General features: G+C 51.4%; 1 protein-coding gene across 1 annotated transcript in view; it reads right to left on the bottom strand.

Moving 5' to 3' along the window:
• nt5c3b (5'-nucleotidase, cytosolic IIIB) overlaps positions 1–13,457 on the bottom strand; it is a 47,869-nt gene extending 34,412 nt beyond the window's left edge. Inside the window, exons 1-8 of the mRNA XM_033034776.1 lie at positions 13,319–13,457; positions 10,747–10,845; positions 9,468–9,537; positions 6,712–6,758; positions 5,367–5,452; positions 4,138–4,227; positions 2,141–2,303; positions 3–203 (exon numbers count right to left, since the gene is read on the bottom strand). Of these exons, the coding sequence (XP_032890667.1) occupies positions 3–203; positions 2,141–2,303; positions 4,138–4,227; positions 5,367–5,452; positions 6,712–6,758; positions 9,468–9,537; positions 10,747–10,845; positions 13,319–13,321 (759 nt within the window). The 5' untranslated portion in view covers positions 13,322–13,457. The remainder of the gene's footprint in view (positions 1–2; positions 204–2,140; positions 2,304–4,137; positions 4,228–5,366; positions 5,453–6,711; positions 6,759–9,467; positions 9,538–10,746; positions 10,846–13,318) is intronic.
• Positions 13,458–14,374: the final 917 nt, after the last annotated feature.

Genomic DNA, 14,374 nt, shown 5'->3' with positions numbered 1-14,374 from the left:
ACCGTGTGATTGAGGAATCCTATTTTCAGGATGTTCTCCATGTTCTGGACCCCACATGCCATATCCAGGTCGCCCAGCGAGTCTCCGAGCAGAATGACGTTGGTGTAGTCACTCAGCTGCTGGAAGTAGTCCGTGTTGCGCAGAACCCCTTCGCCCTTGTTGTAGATGTGGATCAGTTCGCCTTTAAAGCCTCTCAGACACCCCTGGGTGGGGAAGAAACAGGCCGGGTGATGCGGGAACGGTGTGTGTGTGTGGGGGGGGGGGGGGGGGGGGCAGTAGATCCTGACCTGCACCCACCATCTATCCACAGGCTTCCTGGGCCCAGACTCCGGTCGCCCCGAGAGGTGGTGTCGGGGAGTGGTTGGTCCTAACATGTCAGGCACCAAGATCCCACAACTGTTCACTGTACCTCGGTACACAAGACGAGAAACTAACTAAAGTAAGCATGCAGGTACAGCAGGCAGTGAAGAAATCGAATGGCATGTTGGCCTTTATAACAAGAGGAATCGAATATAGGAGCAAATATGTCCTTCTGCAGCTGTACAGAGCCCTAGTGAGACCACATCTGGAGTATTGTGTACAGTTTTGGTCCCCTAATTTGAGGAAGGACATTCTTGCTATTGAGGGAGTGCAGCGTAGGTTTACAAGGTTAATTCCCGGGATGGCGGGACTGTCATATGCTGAGAGAATGGAGCAGCTGGGCTTGTACACTCTGGAGTTTAGAAGGATGAGAGGATATCTCATTGAAACATATAAGATTGTTAATGGCTTGTACACACTAGATGCAGGACACATGTTCCCGGTGTTGGGGGAGTCCAGAACCAGGGGCTACAGTTTAAGAATAAGGAGTAAGCCATTTAGAACGGAGACGAGGAAACATTTTTTCTCACAGAGAGTGGTGAGTCTGTGGAATTCTCTGCCTCAGAGGGCGGTGGAGGCAGGTTCTCTGGATGCTTTCAAGAGAGAGATAGATAGGGCTCTTAAAAATAGCGGAGTCAGTGGATATGGGGAGAAGGCAGAAACGGGGTACTGATTGGGGATGATCAGCCATGATCACATTGAATGGCGGTGCTGGTTCGAAGGGCCGAACGGCCTGCTCCTGCATCTATTATCTATTGTCTATTGTCTAAACTGAACAGAAATATCAGGAATGCATCTGACTGGATTGTCTTCTCCATCTAAGACCATCTCTTCTCTCCCTGTGCCTAATCCATAATCATAGAAACATAGAAAATAGGTGCAATAGTAGGCCATTCGGCCCTTCGAGCCTGCACCGCCATTCAATATGATCATGGCTGATCATCCAACTCAGTATCCTGTACCTGCTTTCTCTCCATGTCCCCTGATCCCTTTAGCCACAAGGGCCACATCTAACCCTCTTAAATATAGCAGATGAACTGGCCTCAACTTCCTTCTGTGGCAGAGAATTCCACAGATTCCACAGAAAAATGTTTTTCTCATTTCGGTCCTAAAAGATTTCCCCCTTATCCTTAAACTGTAACCCCTTGTTCTGGATTTCCCCAACATCGGGAACAATCTTCCTGCATCTAGCCTGTCCGACCCCTTAAGAATTTTGTAAGTTTCTATAAGATTCCCCCTCAATCTTCTAAATTCTAGTGAGTACAAGCCAAGTCTATCCAGTCTTTCTTCATATGAAAGTCCTGACATCCCAGGAATCAGTCTGGTGAACCTTCTCTGTACTCCCTCTATGGCATGAATGTCTTTCCTCAGATTAGGAGAATAAAACTGTCCCTCCATAATCATTCACTACATGTCCAAAAGCCTCTTAAACACCACAATCACACCTGCCTCCACAACCACCCCTGGCAACGTGTTCCCGACACCCACCACCGTCTGTGTAAAGTAAGTTGCCCCACACATCTCCTGTTAAACCTTGCCACTCACCTTAAACCCTGGCCTTCTATTGTTTGTTATTTTTCCATCCTGGGAAATGGTTTTAGACAATAGACAATAGTAGGCCATTCGGCCCTTCGAGCCAGCACCGCCATTCAATGTGATCATGGCTGATCATCTCCAGTCAGTACCCCGTTCCTGCCTTCTCCCCATATCCCCGGCTCCTTTGACTGTCTATCGTATCTCCCACTGCCCGCCCGCCCACATAGCCATCCACGACACTCACCTTCTCATCAAAGTCCATGAAGTTGGAAACCACCGTCACATTCTGGTAGTAGACGTTGACCTGTCGAATTATTTCCTCCAAAATGTCACCAACCCCAGCCGAGAATATGAAGACGGGAATGTTGCTCTTGAGAAGCTCATCGAAGAAAGTCTGGTAGCCCTCCCTGCAAGAGAAAGCGTCACGTCACAAGCATCAGGGAGGCTGGCCGGCCTCGGATCCCAGCTGAAAAAACTGGAGGAAATAAGATGTTTAAGAAGGAACTGCAGATGCTGGAAAATCGACGGTAGACAAAAGTGCTGGAGAAACTCAGCGGGTGCAGCAGCATCTATGGAGCGAAGGAAATAGGCAACGTTTCAGGCCGAAACCCTGAAGGAAATAGGCAACGTTTCGGGACGAAACCCGGAAGGGTTTCGGCCCGAAACGTTGCCTATTTCCTTCGCTCCATAGATGCTGCAGCACCCGCTGAGTTTCTCCAGCACTTTTGTCTACCGTAAGTGTTCATAGGAACAAGGGGTCACAGTTTAAGGATAAGGGGGAAATCTTTTAGGACCGAGATGAGGAGAACATTTTTCACACAGAGAGTGGTGAATCTCTGGAATTCTCTGCCACAGAAGGTAGTTGAGGCCAGTTCATTGGCTATATTTAAGAGGGAGTTAGATGTGGCCCTTGTGGCTAAAGGGATCAGGGGGTATGGAGAGAAGGCAGGTACAGGATACTGAGTTGGATGATCAGCCATGATCATATCGAAGGGCCGAATGGCCTACTCCTGCACCTATTTTCTATGTTTCTATGTGATAGGAGCAGAATTAGGCCATTCGGCCCATCAAGTCTACTCCATCATTCAATCATGGCTGATCTATCTCTCCCTCCTAACCCCATTCTCCTGCCTTCTCCCCACCACCCCTGACACCCGTACTAATCAAAAATCTATCTATCTCAGCCTTAAAAAATATCCACTGACTTGGCCTCCACAGCCTTCTGTGGCAAAGAATTCCACAGATTCACCACCCTCTGATTAAATAAATGATTCTGCTGAGGAATAAAAGCCTCTGCTTTTTATTCTGAGTTAATAAATTGCTCAGAAAAACGTTCCTGTGTGTCTTATGAAGCCTCAGAATAACATGTACGTTCGTTTATTCCGAGGATGTGGCCTCTGGTCCTAGACTCTCCCACTAGGGGAAGCATCACATCCACCAAGATGCAGCACAGAACGCCAAAGGAGATCCTTCTTCCCTCTGGCTATCAAACTGTACAACTCCTCCCCCTTCGGTTGTGGGGTAGACTGAGACTGACTCGCACCCCCCCCCCCCCCCCCCCCCCCCCCCCACCCCTCCCTCCTTCCCTCCTTCCCCTCCCTCCCCAATCTTTGCACATCCCCAATCCTTTCCACACGTCACTTTAATTTCATGTTTCATCTATGTTGTGTTTTAATGACTGTTGGCAGATCAATTTCCCTCCTGGGATGAATAGAGTTCTATCGCATTGAAACATATAAGATAGTTAAGGGCTTGGACACGCTAGAGGCAGGAAACATGTTCCTGATGTTGGGGGAGTCCAGAACCAGGGGCCACAGTTTAGAATAAGGAGTAAGCCATTTAGAACGGAGACGAGGAAACACTTTTTCTCACAGAGAGTGGTGAGTCTGTGGAATTCTCTGCCTCAGAGGGCGGTGGATGCAGGTTCTCTGGATGCTTTAGAGAGAGAGTTAGATAGGGTTCTTAAAGATGGCGGAGTCAGGGGATATGGGGAGAAGGCAGGAACGGGGTACTGATTGGGGATGATCAGCCATGATCACATTGAATGGCGGTGCTGGCTCGAAGGGCCAAATGGCCTCCACTCCTACACCTATTGTATATTGTCTAACTGCCACTGTGCTGCCGGCATCAGTCTGCAACTTGTGCTGGGCTGGAGAGTGACATTTTCCCCTGCTGCAGACTGACCCGGAGTGATGCTGCCGGGATACACGGAACGAGATATCTCGCCTCTCACTCCGTTACCTCAGCACCACGCCGGACTCCTGCACGATTTCCGCCAGCTGATCTTTCCGAACCCTCTGCTGCACCAGCAGGCCGTGTGTTTGCGTCCACCTGCCGAGACAGCGGGCAGCCCGGTGACTTGCCGAACCTCCACAACACCTCCCCACCGACCCCCCACCCGGGCCACGACCCACGGGAGGACCAGAATAGTGGGGGACATCCCACTACACTGTCCCCCAGTTACAAATACAAGCAACACTAATGTCCTTAAAGATAGTGCAATCAAGGAGATACGGTGAGAAGGCAGGAGTGGTGAGTCTGTGGAATTCTCTGCCTCAGAGGGCGGTGGAGGCAGGTTCTCTGGATGCTTTCAAGAGAGAGTTAGATGAGGCTCTTAAAAATAGCGGAGTCAGGGGATATGGAGAACGGGGTACTGATTGTGGATGATCAGCCATGATCACATTGAATGGCGGTGCTGGCTCGAAGGGCTGAATGGCCTCCACTCCTGCACCTATTGTCTATTGTCCTCCTCTTCAGAGTTGTGGGAACATGTGGGAGTTAGATTTAGCTCTTAGGGCGAACGGAATCAAGGGATATGGGGAGAAAGCAGGAACAGGGTACTGATTTTGGATGTCGACAAAAATGCTGGAGAAACTCAGCGGGTGAGGCAGCATCTATGGAGCGAAGGAAATAGGCAATGATTCGGGCCGAAACCCCTTCTTTAGGCTGATTGTGGATGATCAGCCATGATCATATTGAATGGCGGTGCTGGTTCGTAGAGCCGAATGGCCTACTCCTGCACCTATTGTCTATGTTTCTATCCCGATAAAGTATGAGGTTGTTCTCTTTGGAAGCAGGAATGAAAGCGTACATCGTTACTGACACAAACATAAGACGACACAGTGTAGTAATAATGCTTCTTGTGTTCCTGGAACATGAAGCGCGGTGGCGCAGGGGCAGAGTTGCTGCCTCACAGCGCCAGAGACCCGTGTACATCCTGACTACGGGTGTTGTCTGTACGTTCTCCCTGTGACCGCGTGGGTTTTCTCCGGGTGCTCAGGTTTCCTCCCACACTGTAAAGACAGGTTAATCTGTAAATTGTCCCTAGTGTGTAGGATAGAGTCAGTGTGCGGGTGATCGCTGGTCGGGGCAGATTTTGTTCTGTAGTCTCTTAACTGTAGTCTAAACTGGATTCCTGCTTCAATGTGGGGGATGTGAATATGTGTAACTGGAGGAAACTCTGGGCCCACCACTCGATCATCAGCGGAAGCTTCTCCTCGATGCTGCGACTCGCATCGATCTCAATGGGGTAGTAGATGTTGACCAGGTCCTTCAGCTGTGAAAGGCGGAACATAATCAGAATCAGCAGCACCCTGCAGTCTGAGCTCTTCACTGTTCCCAGGGTAGGGGACACACACACGGACACACACACACGCACACACGCACACACGCACACACGCACACACACACACACGCACACACGCACACACTCATATACAGACCCACACACTCACTCACAATCACACAAATGCACAAACACATACACTCACAATCAGATACACGCACAAACACACACCCACACTCTCTCACACACACATACACAGACACACACACGTGTGCTGCTCCCACCCACCGTCTGGGGCAGAGAAACAACCCCCCCCCCCGCCTCCCGAGTCAAAGAATCAATCTGCATTAAATGTGTGGGAAGGAACTGCAGATGCCGAAGATAGACACAAAATGCTGGAGTAACTCAGCGGGACAGGCAGCATCGCTGAAGAAAAGGAATAGGTGACGTTTCGGGTCAAGCCCCTTCACAGTTCCCTCTCCAGAGATGCTGCCTGTCCCGCTGAGCTACTCCAGCATTTTGTGTCTCTCTTCTATAAACTCTAAAACCATTTTCATATGTTCTAGGAGCAGAATTAGGCCATTCGGCCCATCGAGTCCACTCCGCCATTCAATCATGGCTGATTTATCTCTCCCTCTCAACCCCATTCCCCTGCCTTCCCCCCATAACCCCTGACACCCGTAACAATCAATAATCTATCAATCTCCTCGATCAATCTCCTCTGCTCCCGTATCATAGAAACATAGAAAATAGGTGCAGGAGTAGGCCATTCGGCCCTTCGAGCCTGCACCGCCATTCAATATGATCATAGCTGATCATCCAACTCAGTATCCTGTACACAAAAATGCTGGTGAAACTCAGCAGGTGCAGCAGCATCTATGGAGCGAAGGAAATAGGCAACGTTTCGGCCCGAAACGTTGCCTATTTCCTTCGCTCCATAGTTGCTGCTGCACCCGCTGAGTTTCCCCAGCATTTTTGTGTACCTTCGATTTTCCAGCATCTGCAGTTCCTTCTTAAACACTCGGTAACCTGTACCTGCCTTCTCTCCATACCCCCTGATCCCTTTAGCCACAAGGCCCACATCTAACTCCCCCTTTAATACACCCAATGAACTGGCCTCAACTACCTTCTGTGGCAGAGAATTCCACAGAATCACCACTCTCTCTGTGTGAAAAAATTTCTCATCTCGGTCCTGACCTCCCATCATCCCAGAGCTGAGAAATAGTTGTAAATATGGAGATGTGAGTTACCTTCTTACTGCATTCATCACTGATCAGCTTGTTGTTATCAATAATTTCTGTAAAACAGAAAGAGGAGCAGGGTTATTACGGGTCTGTCAGTGAGTGTACACAATGCGAGTGCACCCGCCTCTTTGTACACAGCTGTCTGTGGACATTGTAAAACTGTACACGGATCTTATAGAAACATAGAAAACATAGAAAATAGGTGCAGCAGTAGGCCATTCGGCCCTTCGAGCCTGCACCGCCATTCAATATGATCATGGCTGATCATTCAACTCAGTATCCTGTACCTGCCTTCTCTCCATACCCCCTGATCCCTTTAGCCACAAGGGCCACATCTAACACCCTCTTAAATATAGCCAATGAACTGGTCTCAACTACCTTCTGTGGCAGAGAATTCCAGAGATTCACCACTCTCTGTGTGAAAAATGTTTTTCTCATCTTGGTCCTAAAAGATTTCCCCCTTATCCTTAAACTGTGACCCCTTGTTCTGGACTTCCCCAACATCGGGAACAATCTTCCTGCATCTAGCCTGTCCAACCCCGTAAGTTTCTATAAGATCCCCCCTCAATCTTCTAAATTCTAGCGAGTACAAGCCGAGTCTATACAGTAATTCTTCATATGAAACTCCTGACATCCCAGGAATCAGTCTGGTGAACCTTCTCTGTACTCCCTCTATGGCAAGAATGTTTTTCCTCAGATTATGAGACCAATACTGTACGCAATACTCCAGGTGTGGTCTCACCAAGACCCTGTACAACTGCAGTAGAACCTCCCTGCTCCTATACTCAAATCCTTTTGCTATGAATCTTTGGTGCCACCTCGCTACTGAATACAAACGTTGAACTTTTTGGGCCAGAAATTCCTAGAGATACGATCAGAGACTCCCAGGGCTGGGAAAATCTTGGGATGGACACAGATTAACTCTTCCCCTACCTGCACCGTCCCATCAAACAATCCCAGGGAAGGATTAGCACAGACAGGCCTCCTCGTTGGTCTTCTCCTGATGCCAGTAATGGAAGCCATTCGTAGGCCCAGGCAGCGGGCTAGCAGGGCCCTATCCATGCGGACTGCCTGCCCCTATCTAAAAGCCACCAGCATAATCACGGAGCAGCCTCACCCCGGCTGGTCACTCCCTCTTCACCGCACTAGTCTATCTACCACATTGGTCGTTCCATCTACACTTCACTCTGCCTCGGCAAGGCCAGCAGCGTAACCAAAGGCCAGTCTCACCCCGGTCACTCCCTCTTCTCCCCTCTTCCATTGGGCAAGAGGTACAGAAGTGTGAAAACGCACACCTTCAGATTCAGGGACAGTTTCTTCCCAGCTGTTATCAGGCAACTGAACCGTCCTCTCACCAACTAGAGAGCGGTCCTGACCTCCCATCTACCTCATTGGAGACCCTCGGACTACCTTGAATTGGACTTTACAGGACTTTATCTTGCACAAAACGTTATTCTTTTGATCCTGTATCTGAACACTGTGGACAGCTTGGTTGTAAGGGTCTGAAGAAGGGTCTCGACCCAAAACATCACCTATTCCTTTCTTCAGAGATGCTGCCTGACCCGCTGAGGTACTCCAGCGTTTTGTGTCTGTCTTTGAATGTATACATGCACAGTCTTTCCGCTGACTGGTCATCGCGCTACATAAAGGTTTTTCGCTGTACCTCAGTACACGTGACAATAAACTAGACTAAACTAAATCCTACCTACACATTCGTGGACAGGGTCCATTGGAGACGTGTGTCTATTTGTCTCAAGGAGGATTGAACTACTAGGAACAATATGTGTCTGTTTGTGAGCAAATTTACCTAGTGGCCATACCCAAGAATGTCAATTGTAGTGAAATCTTAGGGATTGCAACATCCAGTCCTCAATCTGAGATCTATATCAGCTGTTCGGCTAAAGCTATTTTTAAACAAACCAAACACACAAAATGAGGGAGGGGGGGGGGGGAATAAAACCTGGAAATAAAATTTAAACTATTAGGTTCCAGAGTGGAGCACCCTCTGCACTGTCCCAGCTCACACCTCCTGGGCAGGGCAGCGTGAGTTAGATACAGAGCAAACCTCTTGTAAAGTCCCTTCACACACTCTGCCCGACCAGACACTGGGTGGAGGAAGGAACTGCAGATATTGGTTTACACCGAAGACAGGCACAAAATGCTGGTGGTGGAAGTCAGCGGGACAGGCAGCATCTGCGGAGAGAAGGAGGGGGCGACGTTTCGAGTCGAGACCCTTCTTCACACTTCTTCTGCCTTCTGCCTGTCTGAGTTTAAGCTGGATTAATAGTGGAGCCGAAAATATGGTTTACTGTTGTCAAGATATATTAGCAAGACTTGACACAAATGTAGGCCAGTGCTGCTCTATCGAGCTCTCTGAGGCTATGGACAGGTGGGTTAGATGCAGAGTTATATAATATTTTATGCCCCTGTCCCACTTAGGAAACCTGAACGGAAACCTCTGGAGACTTTGCGCCCCGCCCAAGGTTTCCGTGCGGTTCCCGGAGATTGCAGGTGGTTGCCGGAGATTGCAGGTGGTTGCCGGAGATTGCAGGTGGTTGCCAGAGGTTGCAGGTGGTGGAAGCAGGTAGGGAGACTGCCAAAAACCTCGGGGAACCGCACGGAAACCTTGGGTGGGGCGCAAAGTCTCCAGAGGTTTCCGTTCAGGTTTCCTAAGTGGGACAGGGGCATTAGCCCACTCTCTCCCCCTGGGCAAGCCCCCCTCTCCAGTGACCGCGGCAGTAGACAGAGTCAGCGGTACGCACTGTGACACGTCGGGATCCTTTTTCCATTGTGGGCAAACCGGGTTAAGGTCATATCGAAATCCGTCACGATCTGGAACAGAGAAAGTATTCAGTCAGCACAGAACACAAATACCAGTCTGTGGAATTCTCTGCCTCAGAGGGCGGCGGAGGCCGGTTCTCTGGATACTTTCAAGAGAGAGCTAGATAGGGCTCTTAAAGATAGTGGAGTCGATAGATATGGGGAGAAGGCAGGAACGGGGTACTGATTGGGGATGATCAGCCATGATCACATTGAATGGCGGTGTTGGCTCAAGGGGCCGAATGGCCTACTCCTGCACCTATTGTCTATTACAGTGTGTGTACAGCACGGTGGCGCACCGGTATTCTTACACAGTTCCAGAGACCCGGGTTCGATCGTGACTATGGATGCTGTATGGACGGAGTTTACACGTTCTCTCTGTGACTGCGTGGGTTTTCTCCGGGTTCAGTAATTGGCTTTAGTAAAAATGGTAAATTGTCCCGAGTGTGTGTAGGATAGTGCTAGTGTGCTAGTGTGCGGGATCGCTGGTTGGTGCAGACTCAGTGGGCCGAAGGGCCTGATTCACGCTGTATCTCCAGTCTAAAGAGTTGCCTCGGGATTTTAACTCCAGCTGCAAGGCCACAGACATCTGATGAAAGAATGGGTCGACTGGGCTTGTATTCACTGGAATTTAGAAAGATGAGAGGGGATCTTGTAGTAACATATAACATTCTTAAAGGATTGGACAGGCTAGGTGCAAAAAAAAAAAATCCCCGTGTTGGGGGAGTCCAATTTAAGAATAAGGGGGAGGCCATTGAGGACTGAGATGAGGGAAAACTTTTTCACCCAGAGAGTTGTGAATCTGCGGAATTCTCTGCCACAGAAGGCAGTGGAGGCCAATTCACTGGATGTTTTCAAGAGAGTTAGATTTCGCTCCTAGGGCTAAAGGAATCAAGGGATATGGGGAAAACGTAGGAACGGGGTACTGATTGGGGATGATCAGCCATGATCATATTGAATGGCGGTGCTGGCTCGAAGGGCCGAATAGCCTACTCCTGCACCTATTTTTTCTATGTTTTATGTTTCTACCTCAAGTTCTTACAACATGCGGTGGCGAAACCCATCACTTTGTTGGGGTGGGGGGTGGGGGTGGGGGAGGGGGAGGGGGAGGGTAGTGGGGGAGAGGGGGGGGGGAAGGGGGGGGGAGGGGGGGGAGGAGGGAGGGGGAAGGGGGGGGGGGGGAGGGGGTTAACAGAGGACTGGCCCCACCTCGCCACACACCTGCAGTTTCGAGGCTCCCCCATCACGGAGGGAGGAGATGATTTGTTGGACGCGCTCTGGATGTCGAATGCGCACTGTGCTTTTTTCCAGCTCCGGTATCTGCAAGGAAAAGGGAGACGTTTGTCTTGAGATGTTGCATCAAACCCGCTAATAAAGCGACTGACTGACGGAATTACCGTCAACCCAGGGAATGCCCCGTTCCAATGGTCTAATGGTCTGGTGGTCTAATGGTCCAATGGTGCTTTGACAGTCACATGTGCAAAGTGCAAACGCACAGTGGAATTATTTTCTTATAACCAGTCCAGTAGTGTAGTGCCCGATCTAAGCACATCTCCAATTAGCAAATTGTACAAAAATAGTCAACTGAGCCGCATGCAAGATGTCCCATGTTTTGGCGCCATTTTCAGTCCAGTCCACGCTCTGGGTCCTACACCTCATGCAGGTGAGCCCCAGGTTGCCCCGAGCCTCCAACCATCGCCCTCCTTGGATGTGAGGGAAATTGATGAGGTGCAGGCAGATGCTCTGGGCATCATGTTCAGAACAGGTGGGTCAAAGGGCCCGCTCCTGTGCGGTGGTGTTCGATGTTCTATGTTTGACGTTGTATATTCCATGTTGTATGTCCCATGTTGTATGTTGTATGTTCCATGTTGTGTGTTGCAGGTTGTATGTTGTATGTTATATGTTGTATGTTGTATGAGGCATAGATCGAGCAAACACACAGAACCTTTTCCCCAGGGTGGATATGTGAGAGACTAGGAGGGATCGCAGCAGGTCATTAGTAGAATTAGGCCATTCGGCCCATCAAGTCTACTCCACCATTCAATCATGGCTGATCTATCCGTCCCTCCTAACCCCATTCCCCTGCCTTCTCCCCATCACCCCTGACACCCGCACTAATGAAGAATCTGTAAGGTTAGAGGGGGAAAGTTTGAAGGAGATGTGTGGGGCAAGTCTTTTAGGGGGTGGAGGCAGATATGACAGTGGGGTGTAAGGGGCTGTTAGTTGGGCACGTGGATATGCAGGGACATGGATCACGTGCAGGCAGTTGGGGTTAGTATATTTTGGCATCGTGGTCAGCACGGACTATGTGGGCCGAAGGGCCTGTTACTGTGCTGCATTGTTCCATGATTTGTGACTTGTGGAATAAAGAAGTTGTACTAAAAAGGAAAGAGTAAAAGCTAAAGATTTACAGCTGAGAGTGAGGAGGACAACCACACGTCTCCTCCCCCCACTCCCTCCCCTCCCCACCCCTCACCTCCCTCCCCCTCACCACCCCTCCCCTTCCTCCCCTTCCCCTTCCCCCCCTCCCCACCCTACCCACCCCCTCCTCCTCTTCTCCCTCCCTCCCTCTCTCTATCTCCCCCTCTCCCGCTGTACACACACAGCTGCCGCGCGATGCCTGAGCTCCTTGGTGAATGATAGCACAAGGTCATGGCTTGTTTATGGAGCCGCTCTGCTGCAAGGCACCGGCGACAGACACGTGGATCAGGCAGCCAGCTGCCCCCGCACTGCACTCCCGCACCCCCCCCCCCCTGCACTCACCCCCCGCACCCCCGCACCCCCACACCCCCTCCGCCCCCCGCACCCCCTCACGCTCCCCCTCACGCTCCCTCCACCGGAGTTTGACAGAGGACATGACGGCATTAGATCGGGTAGATGCACAGCTTGATGTTGTCAAGCTTGATGTTGTACAGAGAAGACCTACGAGGATGTCGCCAGGACTAGAGGGTGTGAGCTACAGGGAGAGGTTGAGTAGGCTGGGTATCTATTCCTTGGAGCGCAGGAGGATGAGGGGTGATCTTATAGAGGTGTACAAAATCATGAGAGGAATAGATCGGGTAGACACTCTTGCCCAGAGTAGGGGAATCGAGGACCAGAAGACATAGGTTCAAGGTGAAGGGGAAACGATTTAATAGGAATCTGAGGGGTAACATTTTCACATAAAGGTGGTGGGTGTATGGAACGAGCTGCTAGAGAAGGCAGTTGAGGCTGGGACTATCCCAGTGTTTATGAAACAGTTAGACAGGTACATGGATAGGACAGGTTTGGAGGGATATGGGCCAAATGCAGGCAGGTGGGACTAGTGTAGCTGGGACATTGTTGGCCGGTGTGGGCGAGTTGGGCCGAAGGGCCTGTTTCCACTCTACGACTCTGCGACCGCGGGGAGAGCGCCCGGGATCTCACGAACTCATCCCAGAGATGAGAGGCTCTCCACTGACACCACCTCCACCCCAACATCACGGCGCTCCCTCACTGTTGTCCCTCCCACCGTGCGGCGCTCCCTGCTGACAGTTTGCGGGGTTTCGGTGCGGGCTGAGGTCGGAGCGGGCAGATCCGAGTCCGCATCGTCAATGCGGCACCAGGAGCTTAGCGCTGACCTTGAGAAACGGCGCCTTGGCCGTGTCCGCAGGTCCCGCCGCCCGGGGACCAGAGACCGGGGATTGGAGCGGCCGGGGCCGGGGCCGGTGAGAGGCCGGGGTCGGGAGAGGGGCCGGGTGGTGCAGACCCGCGCTCCCCGCCACGACTTCGGCTCCCCGGGGCCGGGACTCGGCGCTCCCCGCCGATCACTCACCATCCTGCCGCCGCCGCCGCCGCCACCGTTCGCTCCCGTCCCCGCTCCAAACCGACTGCGCGACGCAGAGCAAGAGGGGGAGGAGCGGAGACGTTCTGCCCTCAATCCTCTGCTGACCCCCCCCTCCCCCCTCCTCACCCCTCCTCTCCCCTCCCCTCCCCAGCTCCCCCCTCGGCCTCTTCTCCCCTCTACCCTCCCCACCTCTACCCCCCTCCCCCTCCCCCTCCCCCTCCCCACCTCTACCCCCCTCCCCCTCCCCCTCTCATCTCCTCCCCTCTCTCCCCCTCTTCCCTTTCTCTCTCCCCTCTCTCCCCCCCCCCCCCCCCCCCCCTCTCCTCCTCCTTGCCCCTCCCCTCTACCCCTTCCCGCTTTGGGGTTGAGAGGGAGAGATAGATCAGCCACGATTGAATGAATGAGTAGACCCGATAATAATAATAATAATAAATTTTATTTATGGGCGCCTTTCAAGAGTCTCAAGGACACCTTACAAAAATTGAGCATGTAGAGGAAAAACATGTAAGGGGAATGAAATAAATAGTAGAGACATGACTAGTACACAAAGTAAAGACAGAATTCAATACAAAACACAGTATGAGGCAATTAATGCACAGATGAAAAGGGACGGGGACGTGGGGCTAAGGATAGGCAGAGGTGAAGAGATGGGTCTTGAGGCGGGACTGGAAGATGGTGAGGGACACGGAATTGCGGATCAGTTGGGGGAGGGAGTTCCAGAGCCTGGGAGCTGCCCTGGAGAAGGCTCTGTCCCCAAAACTGCGGAGGTTGGACTTGTGGATGGAGAGGAGACCGGCTGATGTGGATCTGAGGGACCGTGAGGGTTGGTAGGGGGAGAGGAGGTCAGTGAGATATGGGGGGGCCAGATGGTGGAGGGCTTTGTAGGTGAGGACCAGGATTTTGTAGGTGATCCGGTGGGAGATGGGAAGCCAGTGAAGTTGTTTGAGGACTGGAGTGATGTGATGCCAGGATTTGGTGTGGGTGATGAGTCGGGCGGCTGCGTTCTGGACCAGTTGGAGTCGGTTAATGTAGGTGGAGCTGATG

Source organism: Amblyraja radiata, chromosome 16, assembly GCF_010909765.2.
Source record: "Amblyraja radiata isolate CabotCenter1 chromosome 16, sAmbRad1.1.pri, whole genome shotgun sequence".
Lineage (NCBI taxonomy): Eukaryota > Metazoa > Chordata > Chondrichthyes > Rajiformes > Rajidae > Amblyraja > Amblyraja radiata.
The sequence above is the reverse complement of the archived record's forward strand: the minus strand, read 5'-3'. Positions and strand labels throughout refer to the sequence as shown.